The 19,570-nt window shown below is 35.0% G+C and overlaps 2 protein-coding genes across 2 annotated transcripts; both read left to right on the forward strand.

The window, feature by feature from the left end:
* Window positions 1–358: 358 nt before the first annotated feature.
* On the forward strand, window positions 359–11,774 carry LOC112026265 (uncharacterized). Its single transcript, XM_065775429.1, has 8 exons — window positions 359–960; window positions 2,196–2,291; window positions 6,760–6,874; window positions 6,948–7,253; window positions 7,980–8,070; window positions 8,950–9,283; window positions 9,948–10,096; window positions 10,935–11,774. Exons 1-8 carry the CDS (start codon window positions 643–645, stop codon window positions 11,443–11,445), a joined length of 1,920 nt encoding a protein of 639 aa, XP_065631501.1. The 5' UTR covers window positions 359–642; the 3' UTR covers window positions 11,446–11,774.
* A 1,553-nt stretch (window positions 11,775–13,327) lies between these two features.
* Window positions 13,328–19,218, forward strand: LOC136068353 (aspartic proteinase CDR1-like). Its single transcript, XM_065775403.1, has 3 exons — window positions 13,328–13,349; window positions 13,412–13,492; window positions 18,068–19,218. Exons 1-3 carry the CDS (start codon window positions 13,328–13,330, stop codon window positions 18,994–18,996), a joined length of 1,032 nt encoding a protein of 343 aa, XP_065631475.1. The 3' UTR covers window positions 18,997–19,218.
* The last annotated feature ends 352 nt before the right edge of the window (window positions 19,219–19,570 follow it).

Consider the following 19,570-nt stretch of genomic DNA (forward strand, 5'->3'; position numbering starts at 1 on the left):
GGTATTTCATAAGTAAAGAGTGAAATAATTTAACCTAATATATATACATAAAATCTAATTTTATTGTACATATCTTCAAAGGTCAATCTCTTTGTATTATATATTCCTTCCAAGGTTGAGGCCAGCCCCACTAAATTCAAAACCTAAACACACCCCTCTCCCCAAAAAAAAGATGAAAAAAAAAAAAAAAAAAAACCCAATTTGGTGCAACCCATTTTAGAACTAAGAACTAAGAAGCTAGAGGGTAGACAAATGGCCCAAGCCTACAAAAATGAACCGGGTTAAAACGTTGGGGGTCCAAAATCCTAAAACCGCCACAGCCACCTCAACACCCAAAAAGAAAAAGCAACACAAACCCTACCAAAACCCTGAACCCGCTCAAAGTCTCTAACACACACACACACACACACACACACACACACTCTCACACCTAGTCTCTCCTACCATCTTCTATGGTAAGAGAGAGAGTATTTGAGAATTTCCACATTCTTGCTCTGCAAGCTAATTCTTTCCCCTATTAAAACCTTTTCCAAAACCCAAACTCACATTTACATTCACACCCATATAACCAACAAAAAAAAAAAAAAAAAAAACCCATCTCTCAGGGTTTATCAAAAACCCCAAAAATAAGAAAGAGAGAAAATGGGTAAAGCCTATGCAATAGGGCTCATCTCAGCCCTTGCAGCTTCTGCCACAGCTTCCTTGTCATCCCAATCCCATGTGGCTTATGCTGATGGCCCTTTCAAATTTTCTCCATTTTCTTCTTCTCCTTCTGGGCAATCTCAGCCGTCCAATCCGCCTCCGGCTGCTCCGGCTCAGACTCATGAGTCTGAGCCTCCGGCTCCGCCTAAGGTTCGGAATGATAACCCGAGGACCACGTCGGCGGGGTTTGATCCCGAGGCGCTGGAGAGGGGAGCCAAGGCGTTGAGGGAGATCAGTAGTTCCAATAATGCCAAGAAGGTTTGAAATTTTACTTTTAAAAACTTTTTTTTTTTTTCATTATGGTAGTTGTTCATGGTTTTGTCATTTTTTGAAGTATTGTTGATGGGATATGCTGTTTTTGTGTAGTTTCTACAAATGGGTTTTGTTTAGTTTTTATGGGTTTTAAACTTTTAATAGGCTTTGGGGGTTTTGCTTTGATAAGTTGTTCCATGCATTACTTTGTTTTGGAAAAATACTGGCCTTTTGAGTTTAATTGATAGTTTATGTTAATTCCTAAGTCCTGTCTGCTGAGTAAGGAAACATAGGAGACGTCAATACAATTTGGCTTTTTGATAAAATGAATCAGTGATGTCGGTCAAGCCAAGTAGATCATTACTGTTTAATTGAGGATAACAAAAGAAAAGTAACAAAAATGTTGAACTTTTGTACATTCTTAGCATCTTTGGTCTTTCAGAAAAGAGGGTTTATATTAGTTAAGTAAAACTGTTGTTTCAGTCTCAATTGACTGGTGGGATTTGTTTTTGGGGAATTTCAGAAATGAAGGTCTAGATTCAATGTAATAAATTCATTCTTTTTCTATGTTTCTCTATAATTAAGGCCAATTATCATTGGATCAAATGACATTCCTTCCCGTAATAAGCAGGAGGTGGAGGGGTCATGAGTTCCATCTTGTAGGGATGTGTTGTCATTAGAAAATTATAAGGCCATAGAAACCAATCTTGTATGAAGGGTGCAGGTAGCAAATATTATAAAAAGCTTGTTCAAGAATGTTATAGTGACGAATTGACTTATTACATTATGCGTGGTAGTTTCTAAAAGTAAGGAATGGAATAGGCAGATGATAAAATAATAGAATGGATTGGAATATAGTGTATTTGGTTTAGAGCGTTTTTAGGAGCATATGCACTCTATTTGAATGCTGAGGAAAATGGAGGACAAATAATAAATTTCATTTTTTTTTTTTTTTTTTAGTTGTTACAACAAGTGCCAGAAGAGGGGGGGGGGGGGGAATTCAAACCTTGGTTCTCCTCATAAGGGAGATGAAAGTTTTGAAGTTCTCACCCACCAGATGCTTTTCTATGGCCAGTTTAGTTGTTCAGACCCCAAAAGTAGAATACATGTTTAAGAATGTCCATTGAATATGTTTTTAACAGTTGGCTTGCGTACTTATCAAAAAAAAAAAAAAAAAAACTGTTGGCTTGCGCAGAATTGATGACTTAAGGGAATAAAATAGGTGCTTTTTGTGGTTATAGGTATTTGAAATTATAAAAAAGCAGGAAGAGACAAGGCAGGCGGAGATGGAGACAAAGGTTGCAGAGTTCAAGGCAATGCAAGCTCAAGCTGAGACTGTAAGACACTGTTTTCTTTGTCCCTTCCTCATTACCATACTTTAAGCTAAGTGACAGCCCTGACTAACCTGCATGTTTATCCTATGTGTATTTATGCATTCATATATATATATATATATGTGTGTGTGTGTGTGTAAAATTATTTGGTTGCTAGATATGCATTTTGGAGATTAGTACTCTTTTAATATTTTTTCATTCCGTAACTGCAAATCCACCATATAAAGGCGCATGTGCTCATCTATCTAGCATTTTCTTCTTCTATGTAAATTTTATTAGCTTTTAATCATCATAGCAAATTAAGTGAAGTTACTTGTGAATGTTAAGTAGATCTTCAGCCTTCTGGTGTGACATTTTTTTTTGTCTTGACAAGAACTTTATACATAAAAGCATCTGCTTGGTTTAATGATGATCCGAAACCATGTTCCAAATTTTCATATGATAAAGGATACTACTTGATTGACTGAAGTCAAATCACTTCCAGAATCTGAATTTTTTTTGAACGTGTACTCAATGTTTCCTTTATGTCTGTCAGTTATTGTGTTGAATAAAGTACTTGTAACGGTTTTTTTTTTTTTTTTAGAACTAAAACTTCCCAATAATTTTTGGTGCTTCTTTTTGAGTTCTTTATTTGTCAACTCAACTAACCCTTGAAAATGTACTTTTCAATGTCACTTTTAGTTACCAAAACTTTAAATAAAATTGTAGATGTTGCCAAAAGTGAGATTGTCTCAGTAGTCAAGTTGGGCAATTTAAATGCTCCAACAAATATTTTATGTTGCAAAATTGGTAGTTTGCCAATGACCTACCTTGGAAAGCCTTTTGGGGCTCCTTTCCAGGCTATTTCGATATGGGATCCTATTATAGAGAGGAAACTATCCCTTTGGAAACATTTATATTCGTCTATGGGTGGTAGACTCACTTTGTTAAAAAACACTTTATCTAGCCTTCCGACCTATTATCTATCTTTGTTCATTGTTCCCAAATCTGTGGCTGATGGATTAGAAAAAATCTAGAAGAATTTCTTATTGGGGCTGACAGAGGAAGAATTCAAATACCTGCTAGTGGCTTGGGGTAATGTTTGCTCCCCTATTGAGATAGGTTGTTTGGGGATTTGGAGGATTGGGAATTTTGACCAAGCTTTACTAAGAAGTGTTTATGGTGCTTTGGACATGAAGCCAACCATTTTTGGCGTGAAGTAATTGCAACCAAATTTGGTGAAGATAGATGGGTTGGAGTGCTAGAGTTGATAAAGGGGCTTATGGTTGCATTAGAGTGGGTGGGGAGAGTTTCTTCACTTATGTGGAGAGTCTGCATTCGGTTTTGGTACGATCCTTGGAGTGGGCATTCCTCTAAAGAATCCTACACTGATTTGTTTGTGTGCTTAGCTTCTAAGGAAGTGTTGATTTGTGATGTGATTTCTCCTCCAGATTGGGGCAATATGAGTTGGAATTTACAATTCCATAGAGCTTTTCACAATTGGTATCTAGAGATAGTGTTTTCTTTCTTTGAGTTTCTTTATTCCAATTTGCCTAGGGGGAAGGGAGATGGTAAGATGATTTGGAGATTGACTAGGAGTGGTACTTTTGATGTTCAATCCTATTATAATTCTATTAGTGCTTCCTCACTCTTTCTTTCTCCTGGAGAGCATTTGGCTCGTGAAGGTCCCTTAAAGGGCATAGTTCTTTTTATTCTTTTTATGGACAATAGCCTGGGGTTGGATTCTTACAGTCAATAACCTTTCAAAGAGGAGGATTTCCTAGTTAATTAGGGTTGCATGTGCCGATGTTGTGGGGAAATAATAGTGGATCATCTTTTACTTGATTGTGAGTACGCTCATACCTTGTTGAGTGAAGTTTTCTTGATGTTTGGGATTCAATGGGTGGTGCAGGAAAAAGTTGCATCTTTGTTGTTTGGTTTGAGGAATTGGTTGGGGAAATATTTCTTAGATGTTTGGAATATGATACTGGCATATTTGTGTGGTTGGTTTGGAGGGAATGAAACAACTGCCCTTTTGAGGATGTTATGAGAACTATAAATCAATTGAAGTAGGTGCTAATCCTGACTTTGTTTGATTGGTCTCAAGTTTGGGGTTTGTGATGAGCTGCTATTTTTGGGATTTCTTGTTAAAGATCTCTCTCTCTCTCTCTCTCTCTATATATATATATATAAATATACGGTTAGGTTCAAGTTTCTAAGTAATGTTACACCATCTAATAAATTTTTATTGGATTATTACTTCAAAAATCACTGTTGGATTATATGTTTACTATGTTCTTAACACGCATAGCAAGTTAAGGTGCCAATCGGATGCTATATTAAAAAACCATCTTTTATACTCAAACTCAAATACAAAAACTTGAAATTAAACATTTGATTGATGGCATGGTTATTGATCTCAGATATTTTGAAATTTTGCGAGCATGTAGAGTATAAGAGGGAAATCTAATACAATGGCAAATTTTCAATAAAAAAATGTTGAGTGGTGTAACTTGAACCTAACAATACACACACACACATATAGTTAAAAGGAATAAAGTTCTCAAGATGTACTCATGTATTGATCTATGTAATATGTTTCTGAAAGTGGACCAAATGGTATCTCCTGTCCAGATAAACAGGGGGTGGAGGGTGAGATCACTAGTTTGGTCCTCTATGGTCCATGAGTTATATTTTCCTATTAAATGAAATTGAAAAAGAAATGTTGACATTTACTGTTGGGCATGTGCGATCCAAGGTTCAAAGATAAAAAGAAGTTTGTCTTTGCATCTTCTATATTTCTTCTTTTGCTTAGGGTGTCAGGGGTGAATGCGTCTAGATTACTCAACTGGTTGGTTCTGTCAGATGTGTCTAAAAAAGAACTTTTATATTCCAAAATAAAATTATTTTTACTATAAAAAAACAAACAAAAAATTTTGTATTTCTAGAGGAAATTGTAAAAGGTCTTCTGAGTTAACTCTCTTTTATATTATCTAGGGCTGGAGATCCTTTTCTTTTTACCATTTCAAGAATACAAAAACCGCTTGCTAATGCTAGAAATTGAGCTGAGCCCAATGAATAGAATTGAGCACAGGCTGAATGTCTTGATTAACTTATTCTTTTCCTATATATTGTGAAACCTTGACTAAAATGTTTTATTTCTTCTCAATATTATGAATTTTTACTACGAATAGACTGTTTATATCATCAATAAATTAAAAATAATAATTAATATCACATGAACCTATTAACAAACTTATACAATCCAATTTCAAGTCTATATAAATATATTTTTAGACAAGTATACATATAAAAATATAATATTATATATAGTTAAATTGAGCCCTCATGTTCATGATTTTGTTCACGAATACATCATTATGTTTGAGGTTGACTTGTTAATAATTGAGCCTAATCTTAAGGCTTGAACTTGACTTGTTTTCTAAATAAACGAACATAAACAAGTTTTTTGTCAAGCCGAGCTTGGTGAATAGCTTGATTCATTTATAACCCTGACAAAGGGGTTGGGGAGGGGGGAGGGGGAAGAAGCTGAAGGGGAGAATTAAAATTTCAGCTGTGGGGACAGTGTTCCAAGTTCATTATCTTAATTTTTACTTATAAAAAAAAAAAAAAAAAATTCAGCGGCTTGGCTGAGAAGACAAGGGAGAGGAAAGAAAGTGGCATGGCTAGGTGTTTTCCACTTGGGCTTGCAAAATTTCATCCATCAAATTTGAAGAGAAAAATGGTGACAGAAACCTCAATTACGGTTACACTCCTTTATCCCTCTTCCCAACATTCTAGAAGAAAATGGTGAGAGAAAATGGTGTCCAGGTCGGTGGGCACAATGTACCCATCCTCATTCGAACCTTTCTAAAACTTGCTTTTTTACCTTCACCACCATTATGGAAGTTGTTAGTGTTGCTAAAGTTTATGGGGGCGACGGTGTGGTTTGCTCCCTGTTGTCTCCATTGAGCCATCCCCTTATTCAAAGGGAGACATCACCTAGTGGTTTGTCAACTGTTCAACTGATGCCATTGTCAGTGCCCCTCTCTCTGTTTATGTGTATCTTTCTTTTTTTTTTTTTTTTTTTTTTTTTTTTTTCTTTTGAGAAAATGATTGTGTATGTGATTCGACTAATCTGTTGATTCTTTGGGTCTTAAAGTGTTTTTTTTTACTAATCTCTTGTTGTTTCCTTGGGTATTAAGGTATTTATTAAAGAGAATAATTGTGTATGGTATTTGATTACTATCTCATGTTTCTATGGGTCTTAAAGTTTTTTTTTTTTTTTTGGGTGAGAAAGTAAGTTGTGTATAATATTGATTAATATGTTATAGTTTTCTTGGGTCTTAAAGCATGTGTGCGTTTGTGCGCGCTTTTTTAATAAGCATTTAGCAGTGAGTTTTTCTGATAGATGCTTGTTATGAAGATATCATATTAAAGCGTATGGTGGTATACTGTTTGGTTTGTAACTTCTCTATTTTTTGCTTGATAGGAGAGACAAAGGGTAATTTATGATGAACAGAAGAAGCTGGCTCAACAGCAAGCACAAACAAAATCCCAAATTGCTCAGTATGAGGATGAACTGGCAAGGAAGAGGATGCAGGCAAGTACCTTTATCTGGGTTCTTACAAAATTATTTTTGGTGGAGAATTTAATTTGCTATATTGCTATGGCAGGCAGAAAATGAGTTACATAGAGCCAGGAATCAAGAGCTTGTAAAATTGCAAGAAGAATCATCCGTTAGGCAGGAGCAAGCTCGAAGAGCAACTGAAGAACAGATTCAAGCACAACGGCGACAAACAGAGAGGGAGAAGGCTGAGATAGAACGAGAAACAATCAGAGTGAGGGCTATGGCGGAAGCAGAAGGGAGAGCCCATGAAGCGAAGTTAGGTGAAGAAGTCAACCGGCGGATGTTAGTAGACCGTGCAAATGCAGAGAGGGAAAAATGGGTAGCCGCCATAAATACTACTTTTGACCATATTGGAGGTATATAATTAATTACATTGTCTAATTTGATTCAAGAAAGACCTATTCTCACTATTTGGTTGGGTACATGTTTTTTGTTATGCCATTTTAGATAATTAATCAAGACAAAGACAAACATGCCATTTTTACATTATCTCATCTCAGGCAATAATATATATGGTATTCTGCTAGTATTTACACAAATTGAACAATATTACTCATTTTTGTTGTTTGGAATAAAGAAAAATAAAAAGAATGATAAAAAAAAGACTAAAAGAGTCAACTGCATATAAACTCTCTTGGTAACAATACCATTTTACATTGTAATGTTTCTGTGTTAAATATTCATCATATAATCAAATGCCATATGGAATTCCCAAATTTCAGATATTGTGCATAAAGTAGTGGACTATCTTGTTTGATTTTCCTCATGCCATGCATTCAAGTTTGTGAATAAGGTTTGAAGTTGAGTAGTTTCTTGAGGAGCAAGACCTGTCTTTAAAAAAACCAAGCTTCTCTTATTGCATGCTATATTCCTTATTTCATATTGCAGACCAAAAGTTCAGCTGAGTGAGGACTTACAGGGCTGCAATTGCAATGCTATCATTGTTCTGTGGCAATTTTTCAAATGTATTTTTTATTTCTTGATAATAGTTTTGGAACTGAGTTTGTTGTTGTTGTTGTTGTATTATTATTTTTATTTCTTGAAAAGGTGTGACCTGACGTGGACTTGTCTATCTTTTCCAGGGGGTTTTAGAGCCATTCTAACAGACCAAAATAAGTTGGTAGTGTTTGTTGGTGGAGTGACGGCTCTAGCAGCAGGGGTTTACACAACAAGGTAGTTGTTAAAATCGTACTAAAGGATGTGTATATACTGTCCTTTTGGTATTTGTATGTGCATTTTTGCCTTTGAAAGCTTAGATATTTACTTGGTGATCTGCATGGACTTGACATTTTTCTTCTGAGTTGTATGTATTGTTCTTGGCTATTACTGATTTTTGTTGTTGATATTTCCATGTTTAGATGGCCGTGTCTTTAATTTCTTCTACTCATCTTTTAGTAAAATCTGGGTGTTGATAATTCCTTTGGGTGTGAATTTTTCCTAGGAGTGAAAAAAAATTTTAGTCAGTCGTGCCTCTGCTTGTGTTGTCTTTTGTTTGGGTTAATCTGCTGGCTGAAGTTAGTGAATCTTGGGATACTTTGTCCACTAAAGATGAATTCTATATCATTCTTGCTTACATTATTTTGTTGATCTCATTGGGGATTGGTTTAAAGCAGGAATAATTATTATTTGTAGTATCAAGCATGCTATGAAAAGATGTATATATTAATTTTCTAAAATTGGTTATTGTTCCCTAAATGTGCCAATTTCTTCAGGCATGGTGATCAATGTCATTTAATCTTCGTTGGGTTATTTTTTTTAATACTATGAAAAGATGTATATATTCATTTTCTAAAATTGGTTACTTTTCCGTAAATGCGCCAATTTCTTCAGGCACGGTGACCAATGTCACTTAATCTTCATTGGATTATTATTATTTTTTGTTTATCTGTCAAAGCTCTTTAACTTTAATGTCCTAGTAATTAGGCTGTTTATCTACTTGAGGTGTTGTATTTGAATGAACTTTGTTGATTGGGCATATTAGTTGTATTACATTGTTTGTGATTTTCTATCTGCAAAGTTATAGCTTATGCAGGTCGCTTTTCTCCATTGCAGAGAAGGAGCAAGGGTGATATGGAGCTATGTAGATAGAATATTAGGACAACCATCGCTAATTAGAGAGTCATCCAGAGGGAAATACCCTTGGTCAGGCTCGTTTTCTCGTGCCATGAGCACTCTCTCTCGTGGTGTGGATAAAGGATCTGCTTCGAAGAATGGAAATGCGTTTGGTGATGTAGTCTTACACCCATCTCTTCAGAAAAGGATTGAACAGCTGGCTGGCGCAACTGCCAATACAAAATCCCATCAGGCACCATTCCGGAACATGCTTTTCTATGGTCCTCCAGGGACAGGAAAAACAATGGCTGCTAGAGAGCTGGCTCGTAAATCTGTATGAGATCTTACCACTATATTATGTCATGTCCTTGTTGGTTTAATTTCATAAGTTATGTATGTATATATAAATGTTTTTCCATTTGTTAACATAAATACATGCATGATGTATAATACTTCTCTCTTAATAAAGATTTGCAGTTCATCAAAAAATATATGCATGCATGCATGCTTGTAAGTAATTAAAAGAGTGATGCACAGCTTGGATGATCTTTAAGCTTGAATTAAATCTGATAAACTTTGGAATTGAAATTGAAATATGATGTCTGTGGATGTGTTTTAAAAGGTTGATAAAAATATGTTTTGTCATATACATTTCAAACTTTTGATGTCAATGGAACTTTTAGGCATTCTGGAAGGGAAAATTAGGCCCCAGAAATATACTGACCCATGAGAACTGAAATTGATTCATAGTTTCTGTCCAGCAGTTCAATAGACAACATATGTTACAAAAATTTTGGGCAATTTTGAAATAAATGGAATTTCAGTGAATATATGGAACAATGTCCAAGCTTGTTGGTTGTTTGATATGTTTTCATATCATAGTGATATGTTTATGAAAAAAAAAATATGCTCTGCTGCTTCATCCTCACCTTCAGCATTCCTCTTCTTCTTCCTTGTTATTCGCATCTTTATCTGATGATTAATTCTCATGCTTTTAGGGGTTAGATTATGCATTGATGACTGGAGGAGACGTTGCTCCGCTGGGACCACAGGCTGTCACCAAGATACACCAGTTGTTTGATTGGGCCAAGAAGTCACGGAAAGGTTTATTGCTTTTCATTGATGAGGCCGATGCATTTTTGTGCGAGTAAGTAGCCACAAATTTCCCCTAATCAGGCCATGTTTAGCATACCTGAGACCTGTCCCAAATCACCTGTACATGAAACAAGGCATAGGGTCTACTTGCCAATTGCTTGCTTAGATGTCTGTTGGTAAACATCAAATGGAAAATGAAGTGCTTTTTGGCATAATGTGATGAATCAGGCCCTTGGCTCCTCTCCTTGACTGAATAAATAAATATGCCTTGGAATAGCTGTAGCATTTGAATGTCACTATCCAAAAAAAAAAGTTGTAGCATTTGAATGTGGATGCTATCCTTTCGGTGATAAAATTTGGCTTCTTTGATAAATCATAGTAATAGATTGACTCTGAGGTTTTCAATACTAATGGAAGTTTGGACAGTATTCATTTACTGTCAAAGTACAATCACTGTTTGGGCACCTGTGCATTAGAGAATGTACAATGATTTACATTTTTGTTCATAACAATTGAAGCCATTCTGATCTATTTTGTTACCATTGAATGTTTGGAAGTCAAATTAGTCCCTGCAATGATGATGAGATATGGAATGACCCCAAATTTGTAAGTCTTTTTTATGGATAAAAAAAAAAAAAATTTCCATAAAAAACCTCAAAAAATTTTTATAATGCAAATGGAAGAGTGAATGATTTTATTGTAAAGCACCATTAACTGATTCCTCTTTACACTCCCATATCTTATTAAATTGCTTTATTCAATCTTACATCTGCATTAGTTTATTTCCAGTAATGTATATATGATGTAATTCAAATATAGATGAGACAAATCCATTAGTTTATTGGGAGCGTCGCTGAGAACTTCTTGTATGTGTTGACCAAATGTTGCAGGCGGAATAAGACCTACATGAGTGAAGCTCAGAGAAGTGCACTCAATGCCCTCCTTTTCCGCACAGGTGACCAGTCCAAAGACATAGTACTTGCTCTTGCAACAAATCGTCCTGGTGATCTTGATTCAGCTGTGGCAGACCGTATTGATGAAGCTCTGGAATTTCCATTGCCTGGGGAACAGGAACGCTACAAGTTGCTAAAACTCTATCTGGACAAGTATATAGCTCAGGCTGGACCGAAGAAATCTAGCTGGTTCAAAAATTTGTTCAAAAGGGAACAGCAGAAGATAGAGGTCAAGGGTTTGACTGATGATATTTTAAAGGAAGCAGCTGCTAAAACTGAGGGGTTTTCTGGAAGAGAGATAGCAAAGTTGATGGCAGGTGTCCAAGCTGCTGTTTATGGGAGTGAGAATTGTGTGCTTGATCCAAACCTGTTTCGGGAGGTGGTAGATTATAAAGTTGCAGAGCATCAACAGAGAAAGAAATTGGCAGCTGATAAAGGTAGTGTATGATTATTGATGTTTAACGCACAGTTTTGTATCGGGTGTCCATACATTGTCTGGTTTCTATCTGCTTAGCTGCTAGGAATGGCCCATGCTTTTTGTTCAGGGCACCATTGTCTTATGATTATTTGCCCCCTCCTGATTTGGGGATTTTGGTATTGAGCATTTTAGGTTTTACCAGATGTTAATGCTGATGATAATTGTCAATTATATTCACAGGGGTATCTGTTAAAATAGTTTATTTCTATCCATATAGTTGGGAATTCTCTTTCTCCCATTTAGCATTTGAATTGCTTTAATAAAATTTAATGCCGGTGACAACTGAATTATTCATTGTTTATGTATTTGTTACATTTGTTTTCTTGTAGTTGGGATGTAAACGAGTTAAGTCGAGTATGAAGGAGTTTAGGCTTACTTTGTCTAATTTGTTACAAGCTCAAGCCAACTGCCAAACGCAAGCTAGACATCCATTTTTGTGTTCAAGCTTGGTCTCGTTAATTCTGCTAAAAAACTTGAGTTGTTCACGAATTTTGACAAGTTAATTATAATACAAGTTCTAAATAAACCAATATTCCTACCTTTATTGATGTATATTAGTTCCAAACTATATTAAAAAAAATATTAATTCATTCATTCATTTACACTTCAAATATAACATTATTAATGGAACACAACATAAAAATGCATTTTTTGACATTTTCCTCAGGTAGCACCTATTACTCATGAAAAACATTTTCTTTATTGTTTGTAAACAATCCAGTTCAGGAATGTTCTCTTTAATTTTCAGACGATCGAGGTTACATGTAGAAGATGGTACGTAAGAGTAAACACACCAGAGATGTAGAACCTGAATACGTAAGTAAAGAGACCATGCTATATCTAAATTCGGTTCTAGAATGACATCACAGTAGCTAAATTCCACACCATGTCTAGACCATAATGAATTGACAAAGGTTCAGATATGTTATTATTGGTGTTGCATAGGTGTAAAGAGTAACTTCTTAACCAATTCTCTTCCCAATCCCTGATGAGGCCATGTCCCAGATTACCAATTACACTTTCATCTGTTTTGAGTTTAGTTAATGCATGGGGATCCAGGGGCTGTCCAAAATATATAGCGGTTCACACATACACTGGTGTTCAACTTATTTTTAGAACAGAAAAAAATGGAATTCATTAGCTAGGTTTATAATTTCAGAAAAAGTGGAAGCTTCTTGTTGGTTGTTACGAGTGTGCAAAAAAAAAAAAAAAAAATTTAGTTATAAATTCAAATAAAAAAAAAAAAAAAAAAGCATTCCTAGCTAAGTTTATAATTTTATGGATGCGTCTTGAAGGGGAGGATATTTTCTTATAGAACATAAATGCGTTCCTAGATAACCATGACTGCCAAAATAGTAGGCTACCAATGCACCCCATGGGCATGGGGCACGTTGTGTTTTTTGGTTGGACTTTGGATTTGAGATTCTCTTGAAACCATTCTGATAGGGGTAACTAAAAGACTTATATGCTTAGCCCAAAGAAAGTGTAATGAAGTTCCATGCCGGTCACTTTTGGGCACATTTTTGTAACTAGACATTGGGCAAAGAACCACCAGGTACCCGATTATTCAGTAACTTACTGTTCACTAATATTATTTTAATGTATACTGATTGCTTCAAGATCCTAGGTTTACAGTTACGTGGAAGGTGTATTTGCTACATTTGTGCTATACCTCAAACAAATTAATGAGATGATTGCTAATTAGGGATCTTTGTAATCTCTTATAAACCCAAAATCCGCCTAATGAACACTCCATGTAGGAGCAGCAAGACTCACTACACAACAACATATCTATCTCAGCATACCCATCTTGCGGCTAATAACAGGATTGCTATTTAGGTGCATATCTAGCATGCGGAACAACACTGTTATGGGTATCTTCAAAAATGTGCAATTTGGCGGGTTTGTAATTCAATTTGCTTTTGATAATTTGCAGAGTTGAGCATGCTCACTTTGGTCTTCTTAGTTCTTATTACTAATGAAGTACACAACACCCTTTCTAAACTCAACATATATATTTAGGTGCTTAAGATAAAAATCAGGCACGTAAGAACCGCAAAATCAGCAACTTTCAGCTAAATTGAGTCAGTGTGCTTGATGCAGGAGCATAGAGATAACTTATGTGGCAACTACATAGGCAACATGTGTCATTTTTTTATTAGTCGTCTTTTATTTATCTTTATTATTCAGTCAGAGTTACTCATGAGTCTTGTTGGTAGTTGTTCCAATAAATCTAATCATAGGTTGATGTGAAGTTAGTCTAGGGAGTTGTCATCTGTATTGGAAGTGTCAAACATTTAGTTGAAAACATTTATTTCACATGCAATGTATTCATCTATAATTATCAATAAGAAAATAGTAGAAGTCAGAAAGTTTCTATTCAGAAAATCATTTGCAAGTGTCCTTGCTTTGGAGTTGGGTGATTCCTCTTAACAATCAAGTGTGTGACTTGGTCGCGTTGAGTGACATCCGCGATTAGTAGCATTGAGTGACATCCGCTACCTTCAGTTTAGTGACATCCCCAAACTATTCATCCTATCAAAGATTTATCCTATCTAGTGGGTCTAGGCCTGCATTAGTGCTTCTGCCCAAAAGAGAAGAACAATAGGTGCAGGACTATAGTAGACTTGAACATTGAGAGCCTCTCCAAATTGACATGCATATTCATCTTTAAATATGTCAGAATATGTATTTATCCTAAAGTTTGTTCATCAGTCCTAAGGTGCTTGTATGTCGACAATATGAATGTGATAGAACCTTCTTCTTAGGAGAAAGAACATTTTGTATTGAAATAAAACCTGATGTGTAAATTTACAATGTCAAGGCACCTAGTTGAACAAAAGTAGTCTTCCCCTTTTTAGCAAATAAAAAAAAGGCAACAACATTGTTAGTAGTAGGGGTGTGCATGAGTCGGGTTGGGTTAGATTGAAGGGATTTTTTAACCCAACCCACTATGGTGGGTCAAAAAAAATTTAACCCAACCCAACCCAACTCATCACATAAGTCCAACCCAACTCAACCCAACCCACATGGGTCGGGTTCGTTCGGGTTAAATTCACGGGTTTGACAAATTTTTATTATTATTATTAATAAATTGAGTAGAAAAAATAAATAAATATTAACATATTAAAAAAAACCCAAAGATTAGTATCAACGTAACTTCTTAAAGACAAATAACACTAGTGACTAAACAATAATAGTAATTTACTAGGGTTTGTGTGAAGTAATTAGCTTTTATATGGGATAGGAAGAGCCGGTTATTTTAAAAAATTTATTAATTATAATATATATATATATATATTAAATTAGTATTAGTAGGAGGAGTTGAGGAAGTATGGCTCTACAGCTGGTTTTTTTTTAAAATTATTAAATATATAATATATATATATTAAATATATATTATATATTTAATAATTTTTTTAAAAAAACCAGCTGTAGAGCAATACTTTAAGTGCCCTACAGCTAGTTTTTTAAAAAAATTATTAAATATATAATATATTTTAAATATATATTAAATATAGGTGGATTGAGTCGGGTTTGGCGGGTTTGTAATTTTATGACCCAAACCCAACCCGACCCGCTATAAAAATAATTTTTGTAACCCAACCCAACCCACCAAGCCCTAAAAACCGACCCAATCCGGCGGGTTGGGTTGGGTTGGTCGGGTCAGGTTTGGCGGGTCGGTGGGTTTTTTGCACACCCCTAGTTAGTAGCAATTTATTAAACAAGAGTTCCATATTTCATTTTTCTTCTGGCCAATATAATTTTGTGTGCACGTGTGCTAAATATATAAATTTCAATTTGGACCATAAGTCCATAACAAGATGTATGATTCTCTCTTCTACTTCTCCTTTTTTTTTTTTTTTTTTTTTGAGCAAAGGATGTATGATTCTATCAATATAACTGCCACATATTATTGAAGCAATTTTGGATACACCCAATTCAAATCTAAAAATCACAATGGGCATATATGCAAAGAAATGGTTTTATGTGATGATTTCTTTGGTATTAATTTCATAATATTAAAATTTTTGTTATATATTTTAGAATCACAAAAGTTATAAAGATGTTATAAATTACCTCAAAATTCCAAATCCAATTGTTTTTTTTTCCCTTCTTCTTCTTCGTGGGAGGAAATGATTTTTCTTGGTGTGGAAGAAAAATAATTTTTTTTTAATACGAAAAAACTAGTTTCTTATTGGAAACAATAGGGTATTTATTGTTCATCAAGTCATACAATTGGAGCCATTTGAATATATATTGTTGTAAATGGTTTGATTTTTTTGTCGAAAGGCCCTCCCACACAGAGAAGTGAAGACTCTTTGAAAAACATAAACTTGATTTCTTTAAAGTTGTGCGAGTGTTTGTTTGTTTTTATATAAGAGCATTATTAGGTATATTGGGGCCTTTGGTTCTACCCCCACAAAACAATAGGTCCATTAATGTTGCTAGTAAAAACTAAAAATTATTAACTTGTAAGAATAGAAGATGGAGGAAAATACTTTCCTGTAAAATACTAATAATTTAGAGAAATATTTCAAGAAAATGTCAATTTTTGAGTTTCATGGATTCAATTATTGATACCCTTTCGCATGTTTCTAATGAAGGTAGATGAATATCTTATATGAAAAAAAGTTAAACCAAAAGAAAAGTTTCATTGTTTCAATTTTATGATTTTTTTTTTTACTTAAAACAAGAGGAATAAATAAAGTTCTAATTAAAAAGTTATACCAAATTAAATGACAATATATTTGTAATAACATGTATCTTGCATGCAAGGATCATTCTCTCTTTATCCTCTCTCATTTATTTTATTTTAACATACAAAACATTAGAATAGAATTGGGATCACAAAAGCAAGGAATAATTCGAATGAAAATATCGCGAACATGAACAACACACAAAGAGTTGGGCACAAGATTTCAATTTGTAAGTTGAGATGCTGAGATAGTTTTTCCATAACAACAGTACTTTGTCCAGACAGAGAGAGAGAGACCATGTTGCTTTGCTCAGATTTGGTGGCTAGAGCCTGAGGTGTTGGCGTGTTGCCTGCCTCTACTGGGTCTCATTGCTTTGCATCACTAGTCATGCCTTTGCTCAGCCCCCCTCACTAGTTGGTCAGCCCTCCTCACAAGTAGCAAGTGCCTTTGCTCAGTCTTTTTTTAAAATTTATTTATTTATTTTGATGGAATGGTTTTGGGAATTTATTGTGTAAGATCAATCTGGTTTTGGTTAAATTTTTAAAGGGCCTTGTCTAACTGGTTGAATGATTGGGCTAAATTTTCTTGAGCTTTTCTCTTGGTGATTTTATGGTTGGGTCAATCTTTTTTGGGCTTGTCATTTGTTTTTTAAAGGCATTTTGCATTTATTTTTTAAAGATGGTCAATGATGTTGTTAGGGGGCCAGGTGTAATTTTATTGGACAAACTTGCTAGAATTAATTACCTTTATTTTGTTTTCATTTTTTTGGGGGGTGGGGTGAGGCAAGGAAAGCCCTCTAAGGCCAAAGAATGGCTTTTTCCCTAACCCTAAGCTCCAGCCACCAGATCTGAGTAGAGAAAAATGGTATTAATTTCCCCCTCTTATATAATGTGATTAAGAAATCAACTTTTTAGATTTAAGTGAAGTTGAGCAACAAATACGACTAATTAAGCCTTATATGTAATTTTCCTATTCATTTATTCTTGTTTAGCACCAGAGAACTCTTATTTATTTTTCCTCTCTATGGTAGAGTAATTGGATGAGCATTAAAGAAAGCGGTCAAAGAAGCTTTAGTGAAAGTTTAAATTCATATCATGTTCGGGAATGATTTTAGGCTAAGTTGTATCCTACGATTTAAAAAAAATCTTGTTTTCTTCTTAAAAAGAAATGTAATTCCTTATAAATCGCAAAGCCAAATAAAAAAATAATTCCTATTTTTTTGTTTGGGAAAAAAAGAAGAAAAAAAGAGAGGTACATTTGCCATGCATAACCAAGGGGCCTAGCTAACCAAATTTATTCTTAAATAAGTTTTTTTGTTTGGAAAAATTAAATAAGGATTGATGACCTATTCTTTAGCGAAACAAGAGATTTGTTATGATATATTGGTATTATTGCATTCATTACAATCGCTGTTTTAAATATTGTTAAAAGAAGCAAATTTTGATGGTTGTTAAAATTTCCAGTTTATAATGGTACATTCGATGCCATTCACGGACGGAGAATTCTCTTCTTTCTATTTTTTTTCCTTCTGTTACGTCAAATTAATGGTGCAATCAAGTAATCATTAGGTTGGACATGGAAAGTTTGGTTTAATTGTGTATATAAAAGTCTTTAGTATAGCCAGTACTGTTTCATCTCTCCAAATTCAATGGCAAGCGGTGTCAAATTTCATCCATGCTTCCTTCTCTCATATTTCCTTATAGGCGTTTTGGTTACAGCTCATAATGTCCCCCAAGCACAATTGATACCATACTTCGGTCAGCATCTCATGAAGGCCTCAATTGGCACTCCACCAGTAGACATCTACGGCATGATTGATACAGCTAGTAACATTGTGTGGGCACAATGTGTACCTTGTGATGTTTGCTTCAATCCAATTCACCCCGGGTTCGATCCTAAAAAGTCCTGCACATACAGTGAAATTTCTTGTCATTCAGAAAAATGTCATGAATGGTCTGATGTCCATTGTTCTCCTCAAAATAGTTGCAATTACGTCAGTGGATATACAAGTGGTTTATCCAATGGTGTTTTGGCCAAAGAAAAAGTCACCATCACTTCTACCTCCGGGCAAGCAGTTTCCTTTGATATTGCTTTTGGATGTGCACACAACATTACTTTCAGTCACAGTAATCACACAACGGGACTAATTGCATTAGGAGCAGGGCCTTTGTCCTTTCCTTCACAAATTGGTAGCAAGAGGTTTTCTTATTGCTTGTTGCCATATGCTATTGAATATACTTATCCTAATATTACAAGCAAGATAAGTTTTGGCAATGGCAGTGAAGTTGTGGGTGATGGTGTGGTTTCAACACCAATGTTTGTAGCTGGAGAACAATATAATGTGACACTAGAAGGAATTAGTGTTGGAGACACATATGTGCCCTTTAACTCTTCAGGTAAGGTTTCTAAGGGCAACATTTTAATCGATTCAGGATCAACACTATTCGCTTTGCCACCAGATTTTTATAATCGTTTAGAGGTGGAAGTGAAGAAGCGGATTTCAATTGAACCCATGAAAAATGATACTCTTTTGCGGAACCGGCTTTGCTATAGAACTGAAATTACTAATGATAATGGACCAATTTTGACTGTCCATTTTGAAGGTGCAGATGTGGAGTTAAAGCCTATGCAAACTTTCAATCAACCGGTTAGAGGATATGATATTTACTGCTTTGCAATTATAAATCATGCAAAAACTGAATTGGCAGATTTGGGTGACCAAGGATTATATGGCAACTATGTTCAAGCTAATTTTTTGATTGGGTTTGACTTGGAAACAAGGATGGTCTCCTTCAAGCCGACTGATTGCACCAAACTGTAGAGTTTGGCACTTTCATGTAACCGATACAATCAATGAAAGATATATACCTACCCGTGTATTAATCTATGTAATATGTTTCTGAAAGTGGACCAAATTGCATCTCCTCTCCAGATAAACAGGGGGTGGAGGGTGAGATCACCAGTTTGGTTCTCTATGGTCCAATAGTTATATTTTCCTGTTAAATGAATTTGAAAGAGAAATGTTGAAATTTATTGTGGGGCATGTGTGTTCCAAGGTTCAAAGATTTCATTTCTTCTTATGTCCTATAAAATAGGAAAAAGAAGTTTGTATATATATCTTCTATATTTCTTCTGTTCCTTAGAGCGTTGGGATATTTATTTCCCTTTTATTTTAGACAATTGAGGTTACATGTTGAAGATTGTACGTAAGAGTAGGCCCACACATGTAGAATCTGAATCTGTAAGTAAAAAGTTAAGAGACCATGCTGTCTAAATCTGGTTCTAGTATGACATTACAGAAGCTAATTTCCCCACACACTGTCCAGACCATAATGAATTGACCAAGGTTTTGATGTGTTATTATTGGTGTTTCCTAGGTGTAAAGAGTAACCTCT

Source organism: Quercus suber, unplaced genomic scaffold (genome assembly GCF_002906115.3).
Source record: "Quercus suber isolate HL8 unplaced genomic scaffold, Cork oak 2.0 scaffold_111, whole genome shotgun sequence".
In the NCBI taxonomy this organism is placed as follows: domain Eukaryota; kingdom Viridiplantae; phylum Streptophyta; class Magnoliopsida; order Fagales; family Fagaceae; genus Quercus; species Quercus suber.